The sequence below is a fragment of the Kockovaella imperatae genome, assembly GCF_002102565.1.
Source record: "Kockovaella imperatae strain NRRL Y-17943 chromosome Unknown BD324scaffold_2, whole genome shotgun sequence".
NCBI lineage: Eukaryota > Fungi > Basidiomycota > Tremellomycetes > Tremellales > Cuniculitremaceae > Kockovaella > Kockovaella imperatae.
In genome coordinates this window covers 1,744,460-1,770,112 of record NW_019028942.1, presented here as the reverse complement: position 1 = coordinate 1,770,112, position 25,653 = coordinate 1,744,460, and the positions used below count along the sequence as shown (strand labels likewise).

General features: G+C 52.0%; 11 protein-coding genes across 11 annotated transcripts; 3 read left to right on the top strand and 8 right to left on the bottom strand.

Moving 5' to 3' along the window:
• Position 1: 1 nt before the first annotated feature.
• Positions 2–2,518, bottom strand: BD324DRAFT_617135 (hypothetical protein). Its single transcript, XM_022014885.1, has 5 exons — positions 2,496–2,518; positions 1,973–2,446; positions 1,857–1,919; positions 894–1,811; positions 2–836 (listed from the first exon to the last, which is right to left on the bottom strand). The coding sequence occupies exons 2-5, from the start codon at positions 2,294–2,296 to the stop codon at positions 159–161; spliced, it is 1,983 nt and encodes a 660-aa protein (XP_021874058.1). The 5' UTR covers positions 2,297–2,446; positions 2,496–2,518; the 3' UTR covers positions 2–158.
• A 596-nt stretch (positions 2,519–3,114) lies between these two features.
• Positions 3,115–6,627, bottom strand: BD324DRAFT_271424 (hypothetical protein). Its single transcript, XM_022012341.1, has 11 exons — positions 5,835–6,627; positions 5,697–5,782; positions 5,561–5,647; positions 5,337–5,513; positions 5,241–5,294; positions 5,120–5,197; positions 5,056–5,071; positions 4,884–5,000; positions 4,715–4,833; positions 3,502–4,666; positions 3,115–3,439 (listed from the first exon to the last, which is right to left on the bottom strand). Exons 1-11 carry the CDS (start codon positions 6,184–6,186, stop codon positions 3,246–3,248), a joined length of 2,445 nt encoding a protein of 814 aa, XP_021874057.1. The 5' UTR covers positions 6,187–6,627; the 3' UTR covers positions 3,115–3,245.
• On the bottom strand, positions 6,483–8,476 carry BD324DRAFT_271407 (phospholipid methyltransferase-domain-containing protein). The gene is made up of 5 exons (XM_022012340.1): positions 7,858–8,476; positions 7,584–7,686; positions 7,408–7,541; positions 7,148–7,346; positions 6,483–7,095 (listed from the first exon to the last, which is right to left on the bottom strand). The coding sequence occupies exons 1-5, from the start codon at positions 8,042–8,044 to the stop codon at positions 6,780–6,782; spliced, it is 939 nt and encodes a 312-aa protein (XP_021874056.1). The 5' UTR covers positions 8,045–8,476; the 3' UTR covers positions 6,483–6,779.
• Positions 8,477–8,557: 81 nt separating this feature from the next.
• BD324DRAFT_575889 (P-loop containing nucleoside triphosphate hydrolase protein) lies at positions 8,558–11,418 on the bottom strand (the record flags this gene model as incomplete). The annotated part of the gene is made up of 2 exons (XM_022013152.1): positions 8,558–9,878; positions 9,926–11,418. 2 exons carry the CDS (start codon positions 11,416–11,418, stop codon positions 8,558–8,560), a joined length of 2,814 nt encoding a protein of 937 aa, XP_021874055.1.
• A 229-nt stretch (positions 11,419–11,647) lies between these two features.
• On the top strand, positions 11,648–14,454 carry BD324DRAFT_617122 (hypothetical protein). The gene is made up of 2 exons (XM_022014884.1): positions 11,648–11,831; positions 11,885–14,454. The coding sequence occupies exons 1-2, from the start codon at positions 11,698–11,700 to the stop codon at positions 14,367–14,369; spliced, it is 2,619 nt and encodes an 872-aa protein (XP_021874054.1). The 5' UTR covers positions 11,648–11,697; the 3' UTR covers positions 14,370–14,454.
• Positions 14,455–14,522: 68 nt separating this feature from the next.
• Positions 14,523–18,527, top strand: BD324DRAFT_644646 (P-loop containing nucleoside triphosphate hydrolase protein). The gene is made up of 19 exons (XM_022017598.1): positions 14,523–14,696; positions 14,746–14,979; positions 15,041–15,124; positions 15,176–15,290; positions 15,341–15,905; positions 15,958–16,026; positions 16,066–16,262; positions 16,313–16,467; positions 16,515–16,709; positions 16,751–16,945; positions 16,983–17,091; positions 17,140–17,236; positions 17,280–17,498; positions 17,539–17,643; positions 17,686–17,779; positions 17,818–18,132; positions 18,178–18,252; positions 18,292–18,380; positions 18,421–18,527. Exons 1-19 carry the CDS (start codon positions 14,601–14,603, stop codon positions 18,506–18,508), a joined length of 3,096 nt encoding a protein of 1,031 aa, XP_021874053.1. The 5' UTR covers positions 14,523–14,600; the 3' UTR covers positions 18,509–18,527.
• Positions 18,528–18,657: 130 nt separating this feature from the next.
• On the bottom strand, positions 18,658–20,364 carry BD324DRAFT_641162 (hypothetical protein; the record flags this gene model as incomplete). The annotated part of the gene is made up of 7 exons (XM_022017401.1): positions 18,658–18,732; positions 18,785–18,898; positions 18,960–19,041; positions 19,090–19,583; positions 19,622–19,707; positions 19,748–19,866; positions 19,907–20,364. The coding sequence occupies 7 exons, from the start codon at positions 20,362–20,364 to the stop codon at positions 18,658–18,660; spliced, it is 1,428 nt and encodes a 475-aa protein (XP_021874052.1).
• Positions 20,201–21,994, bottom strand: BD324DRAFT_270409 (hypothetical protein). Its single transcript, XM_022012338.1, has one exon. It carries the CDS (start codon positions 21,848–21,850, stop codon positions 20,321–20,323), a length of 1,530 nt encoding a protein of 509 aa, XP_021874051.1. The 5' UTR covers positions 21,851–21,994; the 3' UTR covers positions 20,201–20,320.
• Positions 21,995–22,137: 143 nt separating this feature from the next.
• Positions 22,138–22,813, bottom strand: BD324DRAFT_648854 (hypothetical protein; the record flags this gene model as incomplete). Its single annotated transcript, XM_022017899.1, has 4 exons — positions 22,138–22,489; positions 22,536–22,635; positions 22,686–22,706; positions 22,750–22,813. The coding sequence occupies 4 exons, from the start codon at positions 22,811–22,813 to the stop codon at positions 22,138–22,140; spliced, it is 537 nt and encodes a 178-aa protein (XP_021874050.1).
• A 72-nt stretch (positions 22,814–22,885) lies between these two features.
• Positions 22,886–24,229, top strand: BD324DRAFT_617112 (putative proteasome subunit alpha type 7). The gene is made up of 8 exons (XM_022014883.1): positions 22,886–23,093; positions 23,133–23,161; positions 23,214–23,264; positions 23,315–23,441; positions 23,494–23,618; positions 23,657–23,782; positions 23,820–23,996; positions 24,034–24,229. Exons 1-8 carry the CDS (start codon positions 23,072–23,074, stop codon positions 24,208–24,210), a joined length of 834 nt encoding a protein of 277 aa, XP_021874049.1. The 5' UTR covers positions 22,886–23,071; the 3' UTR covers positions 24,211–24,229.
• Positions 24,230–25,639, bottom strand: BD324DRAFT_587481 (terpenoid cyclases/protein prenyltransferase alpha-alpha toroid). Its single transcript, XM_022013755.1, has 6 exons — positions 25,398–25,639; positions 25,206–25,356; positions 25,038–25,154; positions 24,759–24,995; positions 24,415–24,723; positions 24,230–24,377 (listed from the first exon to the last, which is right to left on the bottom strand). The coding sequence occupies exons 1-6, from the start codon at positions 25,491–25,493 to the stop codon at positions 24,238–24,240; spliced, it is 1,050 nt and encodes a 349-aa protein (XP_021874048.1). The 5' UTR covers positions 25,494–25,639; the 3' UTR covers positions 24,230–24,237.
• Positions 25,640–25,653: the final 14 nt, after the last annotated feature.

Genomic DNA, 25,653 nt, shown 5'->3' with positions numbered 1-25,653 from the left:
TTGGCTAGTGTTGCATGCATATCTGCCAGTCTCCCTTACAGACAAGATCGTCATTATACGTAGCGAAGGAAATGTGACGCTCGATACAAGAAGACGAAAAGCAGACCAGATCTCAGGACGACAACGATGGGCATAACAAAACCTAACCCACCCCTTCCTCAGGCCTGACCTTCCTTCTCAGGATGGAATCGCCTAGTCACGTCCGCCACTGCCCCCTTGGCGATATATGTTGCACTTCTAGCTCTCATCCCTGGATTCGTGTATGATGCACTACTGCTACTCACGGGCGGTCCTTGAGACGTAGCTGTGACAGGAAGACTATTGGTCCCTTCCGAAACGGAAGGTGATCGAAGTTGCACGGTACTCGTCGTGGACGGCGTAGGTGGATAAAGAGCCACGCTGGGACCCTTTTGATATTGTTGCTGAGCCATGGCGAATCTGCCGGGACCCGTATCGAGAGCGGGACTAGACAAAGGCGAGCCAGTAGCTGAAAATCTATTCTTCTCCCTCTCCCGGTTGAGCAAAGCTCTGAATGCGGCTAACCATTTGATCTCGTCTTCTTCCGACGGAGCGCAGAGGACAAAGGTCCGTTTGGCAGTGATGAGTCGGAACAAATGTTCGTTTTCACCCATACCGGGCTTATCGGGTCGAGCAGTGTCATCGGGTCTGCGTGATCGTCGAGAACCTGTGAATTGACGAGAGAGGACAGGTGAAACATAACCCGCATCTCCGGCGTCGGAATCTGATTCGTCGGACAGGTCTTGGTCGTCGTCGGGGTTGACTTCGAGTGCGTCAAGGACAGTGCTGAGTGGAATGAACCGGAGTGGACGAGAGTCCTGCAATGAATCAGCTTCAGAATTCTTTCGCAATGTCGCAGGTAGATAGAAGCTCACCATGTGGGACTTGGTGTACGTCAAGCCTTGCGAAGTCAGGTAAAACCATCGCTTTCTCCAGACTTTCCTCCCTCGTCCTTTACTCCTCTTCATCAGGTACGCCTGTAAGATGATCTTTTTCGGATCGACAGGCGCAACATGACCCATGTTGAGGGTCAACGACGGTTGAGCGGATAACGATGTACCAGCCAAACTTTGAGGATGATCCGAAAAGCTCTCCTCGTCTGAACTTGGCGCAGGTTGGCTCCACGTTGTTCCAGAGTTTGACAAGGCATTATTCACAATCGCTGGACCGAAATAATCCTGAGGCGCTGCTGCGGAACTACCATAGGAAGAAGCGGATGGGTCCCGTCTAGTTGATGCACCCGACACAACGCGCTGAGATGGTAATCTTGGGGCCATGGAAATGGTAGGTGAGACGGATCCAGAGAGGTTCAAACGTGCCACTTGGGAGGTAAGATTGTATTCGCCAGATTGAATGGGTATGTTCATGGGCTTTGACACGGCTGGGGAAGTGGATGACGAGGCGATTGGAGAGCCCGCTTGAGAAAGGTAGTTTCCTCCCGTCATCGTGATTGGTGATGTAGTCATGCTTCCTCCTGGTGTCATGGCGGGATAAGTACCTTGATCGTCGACACTGGCTCGACGGTCCTGTCGAGGAAGAGAACCACTCGCAACGAGGTTCGAAGTAGCAGCGCTGACCTTTCGGGATTTGTCCTCCTCTTCTCGCTCAGACAAGCGCCTACGGGCATTGTTGATCGTCCTGACCCAATCATCCATCTCATCTTGGGACAGAGCCTTGGCGAAGAAGGTCCGTTTAGGCGTCACGATACCAAATGTGAACGGATGCTTTTTGACGGTCACCGGCGCAACAGTTTGCACAGTCTTGAGATCGATGACTCGTCGAAGCGAGTATTCCTACCATGCTGTCAGCTGGGTCATCGCTGCAGTTGGCCCACTGACCTTTTCATCCTTGTAGTAGGCTAATTTGCCAGTACGCAACACGAACCACTTTTTCTTCCATGCCTGCGGGTCCATTAGCACGGAGCAGGGGCGTCCTTGGAGCTTAGCCGACCCACCTTGCGCCTCTCCTGCTTCTTGTACAAGAAGCCACTCTTGACCATCCGCTCGCCCTCCATACCTCGTTGTAATTCTCCTCCTTTCGCTTCATCCACCCCATCACTCTCCTCTCCTTCACCTTCTTCGTCGCCTCCTTCTTCCTCCTCTACGTCTTCCAATTCTGTAGTATCCATCTCTTCGCCGGAAAATCCTGCCGATCCGATTCCGCCTACACCTGATCCACTGGCAGCCCGAGATTTCCTCTCGCGCTCCGCTATGGAACTGAGACCAGAGCTTGGAGCGGGAGTCATGAGTGGGCTCGAGGGTAACGTGGGAGAGGTCATTTGAGGTTGAGTGGAGTTATGGGAGACTGTAGATGTATCGGAATCGTTCCCCGAAAGAGGATACGCAGACGGAGGAATCGCTTGTCTCTGCTGTAGACGCGTCAGCCCAACACATTTCCTAAGCGAAACGATAGCTCAAAGAGGGGTGATCTGATGTTTCATCGATAGTGGGAGTGGGGATCCTCTTTTTGTATCTCACCTTGTTCTTCTTTGGAGAATCTCCCACCGCACGTGATGATGATGATGATGATGACTTGGCTGCAGATTTGAAAGATAGTTTGCGTTCAATCTCTGATTTTGAAGGTGGAGCAGCAGGTGGCGGTTGAGGTCGAGCATGGTTGCCGCCGCCGCCGCCGCTGTTGTTGTTGCTGTTGTTGTTGACGAGGGAGCCAGCCGTGGAAGTGCCAGTCGGTCCGGGCCCAATAGACACTGCAATCCAAGAGCGTAAGTTTGAGAAAGATAGACACGTGAATAATCTCGTCTCTTGGGCAATGAAGCCAACGACTCACTCTGAGATGACATGGTTGTCATTGTTATCGGAGGAAGTGATCAGTGCCGCTCGCTAGCGTGCAAGTGTGAATTGCCCGGTCACCAGGTAATCAAAACGACGAGCAGGATCCCCTGACAGCCCTTGCACGAGCTCTCAAGCCGTGACCTTCTGCGCGTGAAGCTGTTCCAAACAACTGAAGCTAGAGCAGATGAAGTGTTGAAGCATGTGAGCTTTCTTTGAGGTTCACCTCCATGGTCGACGACAACAAATGATGCAACCCCCGTTAACCCGTGATAATCACGTGGCAATAGAAGATCGAGTAACACGTCATGATAGTTGCGGCTAAATGTGGCGGACGATCAAATCCTATCGACTGGATGGGGTTCAAGAGGTGGTCATGAAGAGTAGTATATAGTTGTACAACACGAAGTCGGTCATGCTTCTATCATTATCAGAGTGTTACACATGCTTCTCTGCCCACTGAGCCCAATCGATGGTCCTCGTAGAGGCGGGCGGATGACTCTCTATGGGAGTGATCGGTACAAGACTTGGACGACCATGAGCACAAACGAAAGGAAATCGAGTTTGACCAAGTCGAAAGACAAGACGTTGACATTGATCAAGCGCGAGACTATCCTGGAACATGATGGCGCCTGGAAAAGCACAGAGCTCAGCTTGGCATCCTGTTCCCCCTGCTGTTCTGTGACAAACTTACTTCGGCACGCCTTGGAGTTGGCCAGATCTAGCATCTCAGTGGGCATCCATCGTAGAACTCGTCGCCAGTCTGTGAAGTCGACGGGCGTCGTACCTGACGAATGCGTCCCCGTTGCCAGGAGAGTGAGAGTCCCTTCGATCTCTCCTTGTTGTTCGTCTAGGAAGGGCAAGTACTGCCTCAACAATCGGGTCATCTCTCCCCCCTCTTTCCGACCCAAGCGAGAAAGTAGCGCAGCAGGCACACGCGTCACTTTGACCTGACTCAGGTCCACAGTCTCAGGGTCGAACACAGAGAGGTCGAGGTGAATGCCCCATCGCTCGAGAAGAGTGACAACTCCAGGATGTCGAAGGGTGCGCATCTCCTCTCGGGAGAGAATGATCGTACTCGGAGTCTTGAGTGACTCAGTCTGCAAGGTGCCAGAGATGAAACCTTGACACAGATCGCTGAGGATCGGTTCTACGGAGGCCCGCTCGTCCGCGGCATGCTGATCAATGAGGACCATGATCTGTCGAACATTTCCAGTGGCACTTGATGCCGTTTTGAGTCGGCCTGTGACGGAGCACGCAACAAACTTTCGATCCACTTGGCCAATTACATGGGCATGGCTGAGACTCTCTGCTGTGATCTCGAAGTCTTCTGCTGCATGTCCACCAGACTTCGACGCAGCAAGTCTTTCGAGCAATCGAGAAGTCGACCCCAGTCTCACCCGATGGTGATAATGCGTGTCGTCGCGCTGCTGATTCGTATACCCAAAGACATGAGCATCAGTGTCTCGAACAAGCTGATCGACCCATTCCTTCGGGACTATTTGCACATCTGGCTCCGGCACAGATAGCGATCCATCAGCTCTCCGCTTGAGAGGTCGAGGCGGCGCAGATCGCCGGCCGTCGTCGCACGGTGTGCAAGGTGCGGGTAAAGGCGTGAACAGGCGATCCATCCGGTCGTTGAGAGACATTCGACTGGGTGCACCCCTTCGACTGGACGGGGCCACTGAAGACTTTTTCTCGGGTGAATATGCTGGTCCCTCTGAGGCTTTAGTGGGACACTGGGAAGCCTGTATCGAAGCCACAGGTGACTGTGGCGCGGTCTTGGAATTGATGAACTCGTGTCGCTTGAGGAATTCATCAATGACGGCAAGAATGAGAGCGTGAACCGAGCCAGCGTCCTGACACGGCAGTCAGCGGGTGAAATGACATCAATGATCTTCACTCACCCTGTGCCCAAATATGTTCTTCTGCGGTCCATAAGCATTGTCCAGATCCTCGGACGGAAGAGAAACATTCAGTACGTAGATGGGATGTCGTTCTAGACGCCTAGGCGAGCGGCGAGAACCTGGGTCGGAATTAGCTCTGCGCCTTCAGGCCAGTCAAGGCAAGACTTACTCGTCATCTCTCTGTCCGAGGCATCATCCGCAGTCATGATTGAGAATCTGCTCTTCGAGAAGCGCTTGGCAATGATATGGTGGAGATCGCATCGGGCGAGAGGGCAGCCGTTGATGTCTATTGGGTCAATCAGTATTTACCCATTATGTCAGGGGCACACAAGGAGACATACAGAGGTTCTGGTGTGCCTATTCGACAATGAGCTCAAGGCAGACCGTTGATTGCACGCTTCTTACCTTGTTTACTGCTGATCCGAGACTGATGAACCCATCTATGCGACGAAATCCAGCTGAGACTCGGATATTTTGGACCCTCTACAGACCAAGTCAGTCTCTGTTCGGTGTCAATAGCACTTACCTCGACGCCAAAGCTGCCATACAATGACCGGAATATATCCGCGCTGGTCTTTCCCTGGAACATGCATGAGTCTCCACCATCATCCTGAAGGCTCACTCCACGCAGTGACAAGATTGACTTGGAATGTCCCGCTGACGTCCCGATAGCGTGATCCTCGTAGAGTGACCACTTGACTCCAGGGTGAACGAGCGCCAGGAGTTCAACGATCTTTCTACATCCATTGACGAGCGATGCTGAGGAGACGAGAGCGAGAGAGCGCTGCCTGACGGGGATCTACAGAGGTATGAGCTGAGGGCGGACACATGCCTTTCGCGGCTCACGTTTTCATACATGTCCTTGATAGTGATCACTGTGCCGTGTGTTGATAGAGCTCTGGAGGCTCTACCAGTATAAATGACCTTTCCATTCTGTGCACCTGATCAGTACAGAGCGAAGGGTGATGAGATGACAATTGACCTTGAGTATTTTCGTATATGTCTCGCTGGACCCGACAGCTCGACTATTGAGTTCTAAATACCCCAACGAAGCGATAGAGGCGAGTGCTGAGGGGTCTCAGCTTATCACCCAGCATACCAGGCTACTAGAGCTGCTCACATTCTCCCCTGTATCCATACGCATAAGTCCCTCCGTTCGTTGCGTTTTTCGCAGTCTTTCCAGTCCAGCCTCTCTTTCCTACATATTCCCAGGACGACCTGGTAATCCCAGTCCCATCGTCCTCGACTCTGAGGCCTACCCCGCCTGTACCCGGGTCCATGATCCATACTGTGATCTTGGATGCTTTCGCTTCGAGGGCGTTATGCAGCAGTGCTTGGAGGACGGAAGGGAGTGTAGGTATGACAATACTAGATCTAAGTTCAGAAGATGTGGGCCTGGGGAGGGACACTATGGACCGACTGAGGGGCATTGACCAGCCAGGAGGAGGCGCTGCTCTGGATATAGATGCCATGCTGATGATATCCGAGCCATCACGACCCTGCGACAAGCCTAGTCATCTGGTCCAGGATCAAACATGGTGCAAAGTGTCAAAACTGCAGTGTGCCTTTCAGCTAGCTGGTCGACCTCCACTCGAGCGGCAAAATCGTGTGGAGAGTGGCGACAAACACCCGGTGGTTCACTGTCAAAGACTACCACTGCACATCCCTTGAGAGCTCAGAGGTCCCCGCGACATACTGGGAAACGTGAGGTAAGACTGTCGAAGCTGAACAAAGAGGAAAAGGTACGGTAGGAAGTAGATCAAGCATCGGTTGGTATATCTCAGATTAGGGCTTGTAAGGGTATATCAAAGTCCAAGAGGGTATCGTGATCTCTTTTCTTCCTTTCTCCCGTGGACCCTTCGACCTTCTCTGCAGGCAGAGTCCATGATATCCTAAGAACTGGTCTCCCCTCCCTCCAGCTTCAACATTCCGGTCTCGCTTGCTGTCCTAGCCTCATTCCGCCATAACTGCTCCTTCTCCGTTCCTCATCCAACGCCTCACTCCATCAATCCTCCTTCGCTGACGTTATCGATTACTCTCGCTCCGCCCGCCTCACTTGCTCTGTCTACTCATCACTCCCAGCCCTCCTCGCTCCCGGCGTGTTGCCCGTCCGACTTCTCGTCATGTGAGGACTCGTGGAGTCCGACTTTGATGTCCTCGTCTTCCTCGGCGTCACGGCGACAGAACCAACAGGTTTAGGTTGGACGCCCGAGGATACTTTTGCCTGAGTCGAAGGAACTCCAGGACCTCCATTGGCAACTGCGTCGGCGTAACTTTCGTCCTTCTTCACCATCGATTTCCGGGCAGATTTACGTGGCGTCGAAGCTGCAGAAGCGGATTTTTTACCCGATTTCTTAGAGTAAATCTTGTCTGTAAATGGTCTGGGGGGCGGGATACATCAGCCTCAGTCAATGAAGAGCCTCGCTCACTCACCCCTCGTAAGTTAGCGCGACCATGTAGACTGCCAGTACCCAAAAGGCGAGGAGAATTCCCGATGGACTCTCGTACCACAGTGCTGTTCCCAAATGAGAAAGGAAAGATCCAACATACATTGGGTCATTGAGGACGTTGAATGGGAATCCAGTGACGCGTTTAGACATCAGTATCCCAAAGTAGTCGCCAAGGTATGTGCCTAAGCAGATGGAGACGGCCCCTCAACGCCCAGCCAGACATGTCAGGTTATCGACACTCACCAGTGACTCCCAAAGCCCACATACTGCTCAGAACGAAGACTTGACCGGCGGCAAACGTAGCGAACCCAATGGCCTTGACCAAAGAGTTGTTCAACAAGGCCATGGCGGGTTGATCCTTGATGGCCGCGAGGTACCTGGGACGGGAATGAGCGGAGAGAAATAGGAGAATCACTCACATGCTATCTCTCGTAGCGGAGAGGGTGAAGATGGTCCCAGCCAAGATGTAGCATCCGACATATGGAGACTTGACAATCCGTGTGATGGTCTTGTTCTCGTATTCTTGGAAAGGGTAAAAAGGTCAGCTGGATGAGAAGCCAAAGAGCTCGGGGGTTCCATGGAGCGACAGGCAGTTGCCTGAGTCGCACCTGGAACCTGCGGCATCACAGGACCAAACTCCTCTCTTCTCTTTCATACCAACATCTCACTCTCCCCCTTAGACCCAACACTCACCATTTCTCGCGACAATGTTCCAAAAGATTGGGTTGAACATTGTCATTCCAACAAAGAGCCACAGACTGCCCTGACTTAAATCGAGGACCTTCAGACCTGTCGCATAATTCCACCTCGGTTCGTTGAAATGATGTAGCGGTATCCAAGCTGGGAGTGAGTCCGCAGCGAGATGTTTCGAGGACGCCATGTTGCTTGACACTCGAGACCTTGTTCTCCTCGACCACCAAAGCTACTGTAATCTCAGTGATCTACTTTATGAGAGAGATCAGGTGATTGATTGAGAGGGAAATGTTTCGGAGAGGAGCGAGCGGAAGAAGATGTATCAAAAAACAATGGATGTCTCGGTATGATCTGTATTTTATCGCTGCTGCTCTTCTCCTCCTCCTCGATCGAATACGTCAGATCAGCCAGCCAGTTTGGGGAGTTTGAGTGCAAGCAGTTGGATAAGCCAGCAGCAGCCCAGCAGCGAGCAGCACTCTCAGTTTTGACCAGCCACTTTGGACGGTTTTTGTCAACAAAAAGTGACGCGAAAGGCGAAGGAGAATTTGATTCCGTCGACGGTCAGCTACCCTTGTGTATAGGCTACTCTCCTATGCAGTCCCGGTCCAGAAGATTAGAGCAGTGACGAACAAGCGGTGAAATTTGCATATGCTATGAGTACAACGTATTGGGTACAGTTCAGAAAGCCCCCCATCGTGGTCTACTCCATACCTGCCTTTTCTGACTTGGGCGCTTCCGAGAGAAGATGAGTATGCGAAGCTGTCTTCTTGGGGGCAGCTGGATCCGCCGGATACCAACCCGAATGGGCCTTGAAATCGGGAGAATGTCGGGATTTGCCAAGGCGATACTTGAGATTCTGATTCCTGAAAGCAGCAGAGATTCTGGGAGGAGCAGGCGGCTGTCCCTGTCCCCTACCATCGACCTCATTGAGCCATTTGGAGGGGTCAGGAGCAGAACCCCTATCGTTCCAAGCTCCTTTATTCTTCAATCGTTGAGCAATGGCTTCTTCGACCCATTGGACACCTTTGGGATCACTGCCTTCAAACTTTTTCGTCCCGTTTGGGGCGACAAATGTCGCTCGCCAATTGGCAACGGCTCTGTCTCCTTCGCGTGTCCGCTCCAAATGCTTTTTCTGACGGACGCCTGGGATCCGCTCGATACAGTCTTCGAGGACCACTTCACACCTTTGTTTCAGCTGTTCAGCCGCCTCTCGGTCAGGAAAGGCGAGCGGAAGTCGGAATGACAGCCACAAGTAGAGGACTAGACCCTTGTGCAGAGTTTCGAGAGATGGGATAGAGGAGATAACGATCGGTGGAAGCAAGGGTAAACGCCCGATTCCGAGAACAGGGGGTAACGGCGGTAAGATGGCCAAGGTCGCTTCGATCACATCGAGTTTTTTCGGAAGCTCAGAAGCACGAAACACGTCTTTGAGTTTCACTTCGTTCGTCCTTGTGTATAAATGGATGGTTGTCCCCAAAATGTGTTTCAAGACTGGATCCTTGAGATTGACCGGTGCCGCATTGAACACCGACATTTCGTGTAGAGACAAATGGCTAGCGAAAGCATCAATGACCTCGGAGGGTCCACGAGAGAGGTCCAATGCGCCAGTGGTCATATTAGGAGGGACCACGGCCAAGGTTGACACGTGTTGTAAAAGGGATGAGAATTTAGTGGAAGGTGGAAGCAAAGTGGCCATCTGAGCGATAATCTCGGTAGGAACGTCAATGACCATTTGACGAGCAGATTGAAGTGGGATAGGCAAAAGCTCGCGAAGTAGTGGTAAATCCGAGTCGTGAAGCGTTGTGACGACTCCGCCCTCATCGGGAGCGTCATCTAGCCCGATGTAATCATTCTTGTCTTCGTGGGACTTGGAAGCCGTCCTCAGCTTGTCCGAATCATTATCACGCGTCCCAAAACGGCCTGCTCGACCGGCGATCTGCTTGATCTGAGTGAGAGTCAGGGGTACCTCGGCACTTCCATTCCATTTCGTAAGGTTGATGAACACCAGGCGTTTGATTTTGCTTTAAGTAATGAGTCAGCGTGACTTATGGACACGAGATCGACCTACAGATTCAAGCCCATCCCCACGGCGTCACTAGCGACTAAGATCTCCTCATGTGTATTTGGGTCATTGAAATTCCTCGCTTGCTCAGCTCTCGTCTCTGGCGGAAGAGCACCATACACCACTGCACATTTCCGACTAACCACTTGTTCAATCTGTTTCTTGACCGCAAAGATATTGTTTCGACTGAATGTGACGGCGCAATCTCCTTTTTCAAACTTTCCAAAGTCTCCACCGAGCGACTTGTCGGCAACCTTCAGCGGCGTGAGGCGATCGTATCTATGAACCTCCATCGTGTCTCCCAATGAGGGTATGAGTCCTGACAGCATGTCCAGCATGGTTTCGTCACCACACAGATGAATTTCTTTAGCCTTGACGCCGATCAAAGCTTTGGACCAAGCACCGCCTCTTGCGACATCCTTGAGCATTTGAATCTCATCGATGACTACCACCTCGTATGGGTCTGCTCTGCTCAGCGGGAGCATCTCCACCGTACAGCTGAGCAGTTGAGATGTAGGGTCCACTACTCGATGATCTTCACCTGTCAACAGGTTGCACGCTTTTCCTTGTCCATCGAGTCCTCCAACCGTCCCTTGATTCAATCGCTCCCAAACCTCGTGTGCCAGTAGTCTGAGCGGACCAGCATAGGCTCCTGACTTCGCCTGAGCTAAAGCTTTTAGAGCGTTATAGGTTTTACCGGAGTTGGTCGGTCCCAAGTGAAGATGGAAATGGCGGCGCATCGAACGCGCAGGGAGAAAGGCTGTGGAGAAGGCGATATTAGTGAGATCGGTCAATGATAAAATCGTCCGAAGGTGATCTCGAGTAGAGGTTTTGACAGCCTCGTCGCGAGATGCTGCTTGGACGTAATTCCTCGTCAAGGCATGTTCGATAGCTTGTTGACTTGATCCCGCCAGTCCTTGTTCTTCTGCTGAAGCTATACTCTGAATCAGGCGATCCAATTGGAAGCCTGATCTTTGGAAGGCCGCCTTCGCCTCGGCATCATCATTGGAGCATGAGTTGAGGAGATCATCCAATGTCCATGCCCAATTGTCGATCGACGCCCTCTCTTCTTCAGACGTCAGGCCATAATCATGGACTTGGCTTGAAAGTCGCTTTGATTTGGAGAACTCTGGCAACCTTGCCAGTATACGTCGAGCGACTTCCAGTGGTGTTGGTGGTGCTGGCGGTAAGAACGCTGACGCAGTGAATTTCCGACTTTTCGGAGCTTGAAATGTCTTTCCCTTGGCCTTTTGCCCGGCAACAGACCGACTGGTCTTGCGTGCCGGGAGATCAGAGGGTGTGTGGTCGAGATTTGAGGAGCTGCGGAGCTCTTCATCGGCGTCCAAAGTAGATGCCACTGCGTTCGCAAGGCTCCGGTAAGTTGTCCTGAATGATCGGCGAATCGGAGGTGAGGCGAGAGTGTGCCGAGAGGATGAAGCGACGCAGACGCTGCAGATAGTGCGTCGAGCTGACGATCGAATGACAGAAGGAAGCGACATGGGTGGTGGCCACCGATGCTGCTAGCCAGGTCACTCGCTGCAAGATCCTGTCTTGGATCGGTCCTTGATACGATTGAAAGAGGTCAATCTGATGGTCTAAATCGCCGAAAACTTTTGGAAAATAAGGTTAATCTAAACGGGAAGATCGGATAAGATACATAATAGGTCATCACGTGATCTGAAGCCCAGCAATTGCAACCATCGCCGACCCAGATGACATCGAGAGCGTCCTGCTACATCTACTGCTGATCGTGAGCAGTGGCAGACAGATTCAAAATCATGGGTATCAGAGCTAGAGCTTTACCCGGGGCTATATTGAAACGGAGACAAGCTGCAATCGCGTTTAGAACGAGATTCCAGTTCGACCCTAGCCATGGCGGTATACGGTCCACCAGTAGTCTGTCATCGTCAACGTAAGTTCGGTCTGGACAAGAGATTGTATTGCACGATGTTGACTCGCGCCCAGATGCAGAAGAATGAGGGGCGAATATTATGTCGAGGCTTCTTCGATGATCCTCGTCTCCGCTCCCTGTGCCGGCTCCAGTCGATCATACCACGCTACCGTCCCCTCCCTCGCCTTCTCAGACATTTTTCGCGTTGGATCTGGTCAAAGTAAGCAACGTGTCTTATCACTCGCGACGGCCAGACAAGAGTTTCTCGACGCTGGACGTCATCATCATCTACCAACCATGAAACGAGCTTACGACATGGTCGTCCACGCTATGAACCTCGATCCAGCTCTACCAGCCGAGAAGAGACAGTATTTTTCTTCGGACGATCTCCTTGAAGGAATGTACGCTTTGGCTACATTCAAAGAGCATTCAGCCGAAGCTTTGGAGCTGTTGTTGAGGATATACCACGATCTGGAACCATTCTTCACGGTCAAACTATCCACCGATCATCACTCCGCCCTAGCTTCGGGTTACTGTTCAGCAGGACGCATGGACGATGCGCTTGATCTTCTGGACGGGATGGATCCCGCTGATGTCGATTGGAGTCAATTATTGAGACTGGCAGTGGAAGGAAAGATGGGGCATGTGGAGGAAATCGTGGCTCGAATCCGATCGACCAAGGAACTGGACGCTGAGGATTATGAGCTCCTCTTATTGGACTTTCGACAGCGATTGGAAAGGGACGGACCTGCAGCTGGGCTGAGTGAGGAGTTTGACGCGCTCCATCAGGACCTGGACCGTGCTGGCATAATCCTCGAGCCCCTTGCAGAAGCTCACCTCGCTGCTGTCCTCATTCGGCTGGGTCGTCTGGATCAGGCTCGACAGATCACTTCGAGGTGGGACGGGGAATCCCCCGAAGGGCTCCGCAAAGCTCAATGGGAGACGTTGTGTGAGATGGCGAGTGCCTCTGGAAATGCGACCCACTTGCTGGAAATAGCAGAAAGAATGATCGATACCGGATTGCAGCCATCCTCAAATACGCTGTTGGACATTATACGAAACCGGCTCGATCCGAGGCAACACTCTGGGTCACAAATAGTCGATGCAGCGACCGTCACTCAGTCCATCGCTTCCGTTGAGGCGGATCTCGGGCTGGTCTGCCCTGTGGACGTCTGGCGCCAGGTGATGGCGTCTGCGATCTTCGGTGATTCCGGTGATAGCAGTCGAAATATGCCTCTTGAAGCACCGCTTGCCTCGTCCGAAAAGACCGCTGAGCCTGAAGTTCTGGATCAACGAGCCCAGGCCATGCAGGCGTATCGTATCGCCCGCGGAAATGGGATCATCATAGACACAAAGCTAGCGTCTATGCTCATCAATCAGCTCTGCGCATCTCAACCTCCATCTATCAAAGACGCACTCGAAGTGTATAACAATTGGTTGGCCAGTCCTGAACCTGCCTTTAAGGACGAGGACGAGGTCAAAAACATTCTGGGCATCTTTCAAACCATGTTGTTTGCGCAGTTGTCGCCAAAAACGTGTGATCTCGATACCCTTAGGGAGATCCTCAGAGAGGCAGTTGAGCAAGAAATCCGATTCTCGAGCCCCGTCGTCAACGCCCTTCTCCCTCTTCTCATCTCACGCTCGCCATCCCATCGCATTGCATTCGGATTTTACAACGATTTGCTCAAGTGCTCTGGACTATCATTCACCGCGTCAACATTCAAGCGCGTATTGGATGAAATGCGCAATCTCCATCCGGCGGATGACAATAACCCAGTGCCGTGTCCTCCTTCGGCGCAACTCATTCAAATCATGACTGATATGCAGCTTGCTGGACTTTCGCCACCCCAATCGCTTTACCGAGATTTGATCTACCGGTACGGTCAACTAGCAACGACGAGTCGGAAACTGTTTCAAGGTGGGGCTTCAAGTAATACAATGCTCGAGAACCGACTGCGTAACATTACTTCTCACATTGGGGCGCTTTACACTCGATATAAGCTGGATCCTGTTATCGAGATCAACACCGAGATGCTGAACACCATCATGGATGCGTATAATCGGGTCGGTGCTCATGATGCCGGCTTTGCAGTGTGGACAGAACTGGCCGAGAGACGTGTACGTCTACCGGCTGAAGAAGCACGTCGGATCTATCCCGCTTCATTGGCCATCGTCCTCGATCTTTTAGGGCATTCAGGTGGGAGAGAAACGTCTGAATCCGTATGGGTGTGGGCCAAACATCATGGATTTACATCAGACCCGAGGATATGGAATGGCCGAGTGGAGAACCTATGTCGAGCTCATCAGTTCGAGGAAGCTCAAACAATGGTATTTGAAGAAATGAGACAGAATCTCGATGGTGCCCCAAGTCCAAACTTTGCTACGCTCGAAATTTTAGTCAAATTCACGTCTACGTGGGACGCGTACAGGGACAGTACGATGGTGATGATGAAGAAGGTGTTTCCCGAATGGTGGGATAGGATCTTGCCGATATATCAAGCCAGAGTTGGAGCTTCCACCGCTGAAACCATGCAGTCGAACTTCAGAAGGACAGCATAGAGCAAGACGGGAGTGTGCTTAGTTGTATAACCACTACCATTGGACTGTATCAACTAGTCATATCATCATGCATTGCATAGTCATCATCGTTCGCCGCCACGGGACTCTCGGTCATTCGATGTTATAATAACCGGTCAGTCCAAAAGTTCAATGTTATCATTATCCTGTCTCAAGCTCTGAACATATCCTCTGCGCCTAGCCAGCCGTAGTTGTTGAGGCTTCGACTGAGTCATGAGCAAACGAGCCACGATCAAGTATCGTTCGCTTCGCTCAAATCTGGTTCATCTGCCCCTATCACTCTATGCTACCCTGGCACAACAACAAGTGGTCAGTCAGTCTCCACCTTTAGTCTGAGTTCACATTGACAGGCGTGTAGAGACCTCAAGGTATCATTCTTCACCTGTCACCTATCGCTTCTTCTTCGTCTAGCAGTGGCAGGAGACCGCAAGAAGGGTATCTGGGATGGTCTGGACTCGCCTCAGCCAGTTCACTCAGTAGTGGGTTAGCGGGTATAGGGAATGCAGGTGCAGGAGGGCGAGAGGGGTCCATAGGGACAATCGAGGTGGACCCAGAGGTGGCAATGGATCTAGGCTGGGCAGAAGGGACTACAGTGAGCTTCAAAAGTCTGCACGATGACCTAGACCTCTGACTGACGAGACTTGGACGATCAGGTCGAAATCTCCATCATAAATCGACCAACGAAAGCCAAATCCGTCTCGGTCACGCCTCTGTCTTCGGACGATTGGGAAATCCTTGTGAGATCCGTAGACATAAGCTACGATGACTGAGCTCATGATGAACCCCAGGAGGAGCACGCTTCATTTCTTGAAAACCACCTCTTGGGTCAACTTCGAGCAGCTCGTCCGAAACAAGAAGTTAACGTGTGGGTTCTGGGTAACACTAAGATTCGCATACGTATAGGTACTTCCTCTTAGTCTCGCGTCTTGGCCTCACGGCTGACCTCTCGGGAGACGAAACTAGCCCTTCAGGGAAGGACTCCGCAGTGGTCATTGGACCAGACACAGAGATCTACGTTGCACCTCGACCGCGCAAGAAGGAACCAAATTCTCCAGACCATCCAAGGACAGTTATCGAACCCGAAAGAGCGGCCGATTCTGGTAACACCAGGGATGGTAAAGGCAAGAGGCCCGGCGCAGGACCGAGTGTCAGATTACGACACATACCTTCCAATGTTGCAGGCGGTTGGGGTACGCCCGAATGGGAGGTAAATAGCATACCTGGAGGAGCCAAATCGCAAAATCTAGCCTTTGCCTCAGTGAACACGATCTTACGCGTACGTCAGAGATTACAATGCGGGGGGAAGGGCTTCTTGTACATCAATGTGAAAAGCTGGGCGGATGCAAAGGACAAGAGCGTCATCAGGGAGGCGAATTCAGACGATGTGGCGAACACGAACCAATCAGAGGAGGAAGATGGAGTGGAGTTATACCTATTACCATGGGACGAGGTCCCGGACGGGCATGTCGTGACCACAGCTACTCCAGTCGCAGCTTGGACCTCATGGTCGTGGCTCAGGTGAGAGACTATTCCGCCGGCTATCGTGGCATTCCTCTTACGGACAGAGTAGAGTCAGAAAGACAGTGAATTCCCCGTCCTCCTCCCGAAGAAAGGCAGATACCTCTTATAATGCGGACTTGTAAGCACCATGTCAACATCAAGCTCTTTAACATTGAAGTAGTCTTGCGAACGAGCCTCTGGCGCCACTCATCGGATATGACACGATCATCAACACCGCAACAAGGTACCTATGCCGCGCTTTCCATTCTAGCTCTCCACGTCCTCTCCTGGTAACTGGTGCGAAAGGTTCCGGAAAGACAAGCCTGGTCAGATACTTGGCCCGAGCACTTTCTTCTGATCGTGACATCTTGGCTGGTAGGTTGAGATAACCATTCGTAGCTTGACTTACTGAAACCTTTCATCAGAGCCCATCTACCATGATGTGACCACGCTAGACTTGGATGGTCGAACGTCAGAGCTGAAAGACAAATTAATCCAAATATTCGAGGATGCCACACGTCGTAGGCCAGTCTTGTTGGTATTTGACGGACTGGATCATCTTTTACATCCGCAGAATGAAGTGAGTCTGCTCAGACATACAGCAGCGGCACATAGCTGATAACTTAGCTAAATTCCTCGACCACCTCTGCGTCGTTGACAGACACGTTTTGCCGCTTGTTCGCAACTGCTCAAATTCCGCGAGGGCTGCTCGTCGTTGCGACGGCATCCAATAAGAGCGCGATCCATCCACTATTGAACTCAAAGCATATCTTTGGGCAGGAAGTCAGAATACCGCCTTTAGATAAGGCGAGACGTGAGCAGGTACGTCTGATGGGCTTCTGTCGCCAAACTGACTTGACCAGATACTCCGTGGGAGCGTCGCCGCTCGAAGACTGGCCATTGGTGCGAGCGCTGTACCAGCCACCGCAAACTCAGAGGAGCTGGATTTTGTGGGCTTGTCTGGCGAGACTGAAGGATATTCACCCGCAGATCTCAAAGACCTGATTGATTTGGCCGTACAGCAGTCTATTATTCGAAGTCTGTCAGACGATCAAAAGGCAAGTCTCAGTGACGAGACGGTCTGACGCTGTGCAGGACAATCTCACCCAGGATGATTTCGCCGCATCACTGCAAAATTTCTCACCGAGCAGTTTGAAAGGGGTCAAATTGCAGCAGTCTACCGTTTCTTGGTCGGACATTGGAGGTCAGCGTCATCGTTCTTGTCATCCTGACTTTCGCTAACGAGTCACAGGCTTGGCGGGGCCAAGGCGTGTTCTTCGGGAGACTTTGGAATGGCCTACCAAATACGCGCAAATCTTTCAAAATTGTCCATTACGACTGAGATCAGGGTAAGTTATCTTTTGTGCGTTCTGATCAATCTGACCCGCATAGTCTCCTGCTGTACGGGTACCCTGGATGCGGCAAGACTCTCCTCGCGTCCGCCGTAGCAAAGGAATGCGGCCTCAATTTCATCTCTGTCAAAGGCCCAGAAGTACTTAACAAGTATATTGGCGCGAGCGAGAAAGCCATTCGCGACCTGTTTGAGAGGGCATCTGGAGCCAAGCCTTGTATCTTGTTCTTCGATGAATTCGATTCGATCGCGCCAAAGCGGTGAGCATGCTCCCTGGTGGTAGCCGTTCTGACTTCATAGAGGACATGACTCGACGGGAGTTACGGACAGAGTAGTTAATCAGCTGTTGACTGAGATGGATGGCGCTCAAGGTCTTGAAGGGGTCTATGTGCTCGCAGCCACCAGGTACGAGACAGCTACCTCGCCTCTCGCTTACTCGAACTCTAGTCGTCCTGATTTGATTGACCCTGCACTGCTCCGACCAGGGAGATTAGACAAAGCCGTCCTTTGTGACATGCCAAGCTACGCAGATAGACTCGAGGTGAATTTCGGTATTGGGCATTCATTGACGCAAACCAGATTATCAGGACTGTTGCTCGGAAAATGGACATCGTACAGACTGTCGATCTTGAACTGATTGCACATGATACGGAAGGGTTCTCCGGTGCTGATCTTCAAGCCATCATGTACAATGCGCATCTTGAGGTGGTACAGTCGTCTGTCCGCGACTTGGAACGGTCAGAGATTAACGAAGACCATACCGAAATCAGAAGGAAGGGGAAAGGCAAAGGAAAGGCGAATGGCCATGTGCCCAAGCCCGAACCCAATGCAAAAAGAGGTTGGAAACAGATTGCCCCGCTGGATGCAGAGCACGATTCTGACGCGGCACGTCGAGTAAGCTGCCAAGATCGTTCTTCGGATCTAACTGATGATTTTCAGCTCGATGAACTGGTTTCTCGTCTATCGGCATCACAGTCCAGAACCGAAGAGAACGATCTGTCAACAGTCCCAAAGGTAAAAACAATCATTGAGTCAAATGTTGACTTTCTTCAGCTCGTGATTGAGCAACAACACCTCCTCCACTCGTTGGTGTCCACGAGACCGTCCGTATCGGCCGCAGACTATCATCGCCTGTCCAACATGTATGTTTATCCCTTATTCAACACGCTGACACGGGATCAGCTACAGGTCATTCCTCGGAGGTCGCGATGGGATGATGGGTAACGGTGATCATGGCAGGGAGACAGGCACGCGCGTGTCACTGATGTAGGCCGTTAGCGATCACATGTAATGTCCATGATGCATTCGTCGTCATCGTCAAAAACAATAGTCCATCGACTGGACCTGCCAGCCAGGGGTATATGATCTCGTTTTTTGGTGTAAAGAGGTACATAGTGAGAAGGGAGCCGCAGAAACGGTCTAGAAGGCGAAGAGCGCGGAACCCTTCTTTCTTCCAAACGAGTAGATCAGTAACCCGGATCCGAAGAGTCCGACCTGAGGTTGCCTTCAGCTATGTACTGAGGTCATTGATCCCACAGAGACGTACTGTGATGCCAATGGCTACTTGAACCATTCTGAAACCGATCGTCAGACCCTGAGAGTACGAGTCGCTTCCAGCAGTGTTCGTCATGGCCAGACCTCCTGCTGCAGATATGCCAGACTAAGGATGCAAGGTCAACAAGTGTTTGATTAATGGAAGATCCTTGACTGGCTGAACTCACCGGGACAAGGAACAAGACTCCGGGAACCATGGAGGTGAATGCCGTTCCGCCAAATACACGCGAATAGATATTGCCGAGGATCCTGATGCAGCATCAGCACGACGGTACGAAGTGTGGGCAGCATACGTACCCGATGACAAACGCTCCGATGGCCGAGACCACATCGCTTCGGTCAAAGATGTAGTGATTCGCCAGGGTATTGGTAAGGTAACCGATACAGCTGATGACGACCATGACGGGTAATTGGCGACTCTTGATCGGTTGCATATTCCATAATGCGATGAGGGTACTGAAAATGGGAACCAGACCGATGGCGTAGATCCGAGGCATGTTCTGACGGTACCAGGGGAGACCATCTGGTCGGTCACAGATGATGTGACCCGACCGCAGTGAGCTGTCGACGTCAGAGTATGACTGATTGGAGAATGTGAATGTCCCGTTGAAAGGTATCAAGGGACTGCTGGCGTTGATCATCGGTGCGAATGAGCTGTTGACTGCCATGGGGATGAAAGACCCCGTGAGGGTGACAAAGTTTGATTGAGCTGCTATGGCTGCGTTTTGAGCCGCTCGCGCTTTGCGATCAAGGACAAAGAAGATGTCGGAACCAATCGTGATGCCGAAGCCCTTCCAAGGTCAGCAATGCTGGTCGAGCATAGACTTACGAGGAAGAGCGAGTAGATGATAGCGTAGACCATTCGCACTGATCCAGAAACAATGTTCTTGGATGCCAACTCGAGAGATCCACATACTAAAGGAAACGTCAGAAGGATCATGAAGGAAACACTCACAGATGACATATCCAGGCAGGATCAAAGTCACGCCTGCCGATGCCACGGCTTGATAACAAAAGATGCCCGTCGTACCCAGACCTCGAGCAGCGAAGGAAACGAATGTGGCAATTGAGATTCTGTGGTACGTCAACCGGCGGGTACGACTCCTTGACTCACTCGAAAATGTTGGAATACATCGAGCTGTTACTCGCGACATGCAGCTGCCAGAAACTCAGGAGGATCCCACAGCATCCCGCTGCAAGCCCATCTACAAAGCTCCCGCCGAAAGCGAGTGGGGCAGCGATTCCAGCAGAAAAGAAGGCCAGGCATATTCGATGCCACACGTTGTAAATGGAGGGTGCTCGAAGTAGTTCTTGAATCTGTTTGGTACCGTCGGCAGCATCGAGCTCATCATGGACGACTTTTCTGTAGATCCGGTGAACGCGATGAAGCTTTCCCAGGTCTAGACCGCCAGATGCTTTGATGAATTGCGTGTCGGATGTACGCGTATCAGGATCACCAAAAGAAGCAATGACGATCGATGGCAGGTGAATAAACTGGGCGTCAACCTCCAAGACATTTGCCGTGGCATTAAGTTGAGATTCGACCCGATGAGATGGCGCTCCAAATACCATCAATGCTTTTGCGAGCTTCAAGATGAATTGTTGGCGGGTGAGAATGTCTACTATCAGCCAAAGCAAAACGAACCCTGGTCTCACCCGCTACATGGAGTTGAATGGAGCCTTTACGCTTGCGAACCACTCCCGTGGTCTGAACATACGCCAAGTCGTCCCAATTTGGATCCTTAGGCTTGGGCTTCTTACCTGTCACCCGAGGGTCATCAGGCTCGAGCTCGTCCATGGGGAAGATGGTCGACGTGAATGAGTTTGCTCGAGATCTGATGCCCAGATTCTCCATGATGGGAAGCTCTCCTGAAGTGCCTTGACTACTGGCTCCAATTGACATGTTTCGATTCTTCAGCGTATTGCTCCGACCCGCGAGCCGGAGGAGCTGGGAAAATACTCCGCCCTTGACGTGATGGACCTCGTCATTGCCTTCAACTTCACGTGTTGTTCGTCGCCTCATCCCAGTTTGCTCATTCGGCCCAACTGGCTCGAGATGCATAGCCTCTGAGCCTCGAGGTACAGAAGGTTTCTCAGTGTTGACGGGATATCCTCCTGTGAGTGTCTCATCCGAATCGTGTCGACCGACGTTTTGAGCCCATTGTTGACGCTGCTGGTATTCTTGCCATTCTCGCAGGGAGAACCTTGGCTCTGAACCTGGATCAGTCCCTTGCTGAGGCGCGATGGGTTCATGGCTAGCAGCTGGGGTGGATGGTGGGAAAGGTGGAGGCGCGTAGATGGGCCCAGGTTGGTCAAACTGTCTGAAACCTTGCCCCATGAAGCCTGCAGTAGAGCCAGGAATAGGAGGCCCAGTCGGGATGGGGGATGCCGAGGTCTGCTTCAAAGCCGAGGGTGGTCTCGCGGGACTGGGGCTGGGAGGCTGAGGTTGCCATTGGGACGCAGGCGAACCCCATTCGGACGGCATCGACTTTGGTGATAGCATTTCTTCAACATACGGAGCGGGTGCAGGAGGCGTCGCCATGCTCGGTCGACCGCCGGTGGGTAGGTTCATGGGTCCATTACCGCGCATAGTGGCGGGAGGCGTCGAGATGTCTTGCCGCTTGTCCGAAGGAGGAACCATGTTAGTTGGGTTCGTCGCACGTCGAGTTTGAATCCGAGGAGGGGTCGAAGTGTAAGAATCTCTTAGTCCGCCACGATTGTGGTCTGCAGCCACTATGGTCTCTGAGCTCTGAGCGGAATCTCTTTGAGACCGAGTGTCAAGCTCCGTCTCGTCCGCTTCGCTGTTATAGTATGGATTGGTGTAACCGGAATGACTGGTCTCGCTGGCGACAGGATACGTATTGATATCGTTGAAATCACTGTGTCCTCGAGTATGCGACGGAGCTTGGGCTCTGCCTCGCAGCGTGCCCGAATCCCCCTGACTCGACTCTTCAGATGTGAGTGTACCTATGGGCGATCGATCGCCCCGTGAGAATCGGACTTGTGAGGAATGCCTTCGAACTGCGGGGCGTGAAGGCGACTGCTGCTGTCCAGACATGATGAGTAACTGACAAGATGTCTGTCAGAGGGTCAATGGATGATCCGATTGTCAAGTATAGTCCATGTTGACGGATTTTCGTACATTTTCATCAAAAATGTCTCGGCGAGCCCCTCTCCAGCCCCGTTTGTGATCACGAGTCAACACTGCGCCGGCTTCTAGTAGTCTTGCACGCTCTGGTAGAGCATCCAGCTTCAGAAGCACGAACGGACATAATGCTAGAGCATTGATCGATGCCGATCGCTCGGCATCCCATCCTGGTGATACAAACGTTTCAGATCTTCTATTCATGCACCCTTGACATTGTATTTTTTCTTCTCGAGACGTTTCAGCGCCTCTTCGGCGGCCACTGCGGAGCGATGTTGAACCTCTACAAAGATGGCATTGATAGAGGGAAGCGCGAATCGCAGTATCTCCGCCCAGGTCGGTTCATCCGCCCACGTCACATCGACCAAAAAGGCCAGGGCAACCAGCTGAACACAGACGATGTAGGTATGGTATGTCGCTGCAAAGTCATAGATCGGTGCGGGGAGCCATTTATGGGACAGTGAAAGAGGCAGCATAACCAGCTGAGCTACGCAGAGGCCAGTGGCGGCTAATTGATCGTCTCGGAGAAAGCGCATCAGATCCATGATGTGGCTGGACAGGTTAGTTTTCAGTTCAGCGGTGATGAGGAAACACCCACAAGGCAGAGGCTATTATGATGCCTAAGTCGAACGAGGTATCCGCATGTTTAGTGCTCGCTTCGTTGGCAGTTCTGAGCTTTTCGATCTCATCTTCTTGCTCTGAACGTGGAGATTCAGAGATGGATAGGATCTTCATGTTTGGCTCCTACCTTGTTCGTCCAGTACCGGGCCTGAGTAGATCAGAAGTGCTCTTCCAAATCTCTGAGCTCTCACCTTCATCTAGGTCCTCCTTCTTAGGTGTACGCTGCCCCTTTGTTCGCTGTCTTGTCTGAGCCATGCTTTAGATTCTGGTTGGTGCTGGGACATAAGTGAGCAACGAAGAGACCAGCATTTCAGCTGAGACCGGAGAAAGCGGAAGCAAATTTGCCCAAGACCGACCGACTTGCGCGTCGAAGTCGTAGGACTCTGAGCTTTGCTCATCTTCATTATCATCCAGGCATCGTCAGCAGAGCTATAGCAGCGGATACGCAGCTCAGCAGGAGAGAGAAGAAAGCAGCAAGAAGGTCAAAGAGACTCAAGAGAACATTTGTCTACCATGTCACGGTCTTACGATCGAGGTGTGTAAGCCCGACCGGAACCTAGCTGACTACGCCTAGCGTTGACCGTCTTCTCGCCTGACGGGCATGTCAGTCCCCGCCTACATCACAAGTCCCATGGCTAGCTGACGTCAGTTCTAGTTGTTCCAGGTAGACTATGCTATGGAAGCGGTCAAGCGGGGAACGTGTGCCGTGAGTTGGACTTTAAACCACCTGGATCCGCATCTTGACACCCTTCGCAGGTTGGAGTTCGCGGAGAACACTGTGCCGTTCTTGGAGTGGAGAAGAAATCTGCACTGCAACTTCAAGACCCAAGAACAGTCAGAAAGGTCGCCATGCTGGATGACCATGTCTGTATTGCTTTTGCCGGTGTGTACGAACTCTCCTGTTCACACTGCAAGTGCTGACCCTGACCATGTAGGCTTGACTGCCGATGGTCGAATCCTCATTGACAAGGCTCGGGTCGAGTGCCAATCCTACCGACTGACTGTGGAGGACCCAGTTTCGATCGAGTACATCACTAAGCACGTTGCAGGAATCCAGCAGGTGAGCTGGGAGGAGACGAATGCCATAGCTCATGTCAGAAATACACTCAATCCGGTGGTGTCCGACCTTTTGGCATCTCAACGTTGATTATTGGCTTTGATCCCAACGACGACAAACCTCGCCTATACACCACAGATCCTGGAGGAATCTACTCTGCGTGGAAGGTGAGGAAGCAGTCGATGTTGGAGCTTACCTCGCCAGGCATGCGCCATCGGCCGGGCTTCCAAGACTGTTCGAGAGTTCCTGGAGAAGAATTATACCGAAAAACTGAGCAATGACGAGGCCATCAAGCTCACCATCAAGTCATTGTTGGAGGTCGTACAGACAGGGGCGAAGAATATCGAGATTTCCGTGATGGAATCGTTCGGCGTGGTCAGGGTGAGGTCAGCGTGCGTTCCCAGTACTGATAGCCCAGAATCTGGAGCAGTCAGAGATCGAGAAGATCGTGGCTGGGATCGAGGCAGAGAAGGAGGCTGAGGCTGAGAGGAAACGTCAACGCATAGCTCAAACTCAAGCTGGACAGTCAGGCATGGCCATGTCGCTTGGAACCTCTACGCCCACTGTTCAGGGTGGAGGCGGAGATGATGCTTAGATACGAACGAAGCATGCATAATGCATATTATGATGTTGGATATTTGTCGTCCATGCGCGGTAGCGTGGTGTACGTCTTTCTTAACCCAAGCTTGTCTATGAGCTTGGCAGGCATACAGAATACCGGGTCAATATCTTGAAGACCAGGAAATCCGACGAGCGAGAGACCTAAAGTCAGCAAGAGGGACAGGAATCTGGGACCCACCTGCCAGACCAAAGACCGTATGGAAGACGTCTACCCAGTCTCCAGGACGATCCGCTATACCTCCGTAGTCCAGGTCCTGAGATTCGAGGATAAACTCGATCAATTTGTCTCGATCGATCCAATGAAGTTTGCCGATGATACTCAAGGAAGCGAGATTCCACCACGAATAACAGACGTCTGGCAGTTTCTCCGGTCTACCATTCAGACCACCACTGGGAACCTGACGTTCTGAAAGCCACCAGCCCAGTGTATTGGGATCCACAATATCGAGTCGATCTGCCAATGCCAGCGAGCCCACGCACACCCAGACTGATCGTCAGTGACGATACGGCTCTACGACCTACCCTGCGCCCCATGACTCTCTGCGCCTGGTCGAGATCCAAACGCCCCGTCAAAGTTCATACTACGTCGGACGTTGTCCACGACCAAATCCAAGCCTTTGTCATTGTACAGAGCGCGTAGGCTATCCAATCGCCCCAGAAGCGTAAGTGCGAGGAGAAGGATGTGCGTGAAGCGTGTGTCTGTCTCTCCGAAAGAATCGCCAGTGACTGAGCCATCGGGTTGAACCCGGTCCAAGAGGACTGTGGATGAATGAGCGTTGGGACGAGGTCAATAGCGCTCACAAGTCTCCAGCCTGTCAACATCAGCTCTGCCGAGAGCATCTTGCATGACTAGAATCTGTATGGCTGACAAAGTCGCGTGTATGTGCGCATCGTGTTCGGTATGCGCACCAAACGCTCCTGCAGAGGCTATCAGAGTCTCGGACATAGCTACGAGGCTTGAAAGCCTACCCGCTTCATCGTCCCAACAGCTGAGCACATATTCGATCATTTCATCGCGATCAAGAGCATCGGCTTGACCCATGATCTCCAGGGCTGTCAGACCCCAGTAGACCCCATTGAGTCGAATATGAGCGGTGAGATGATAGGCTAGGTCCTTGTTCTGGGGAGGCTCTATCAGCCAAGTAAGTGAGATTGCCTTACTTTATCTAGGTTCTGGATGTATTTGACATGCAACGGAATGTTGAGGGACAGATCTGGAGTCGTCTTAGATGGCCCTGCCTCACTAGAGGAGCTCATCCTGATGGTAGACAGGCAAAGATGAATGCCTAGAAGTTGAGATACCGCTCTACCGGTGATCGCACCTCGCCCGGAGATTTGTGGCAGAAACTCTATATCCGATTGCTTTCCGTTCGACCCTACTGACGTTTCCGCAGGCTCTGGCCGTAGATATACAAGC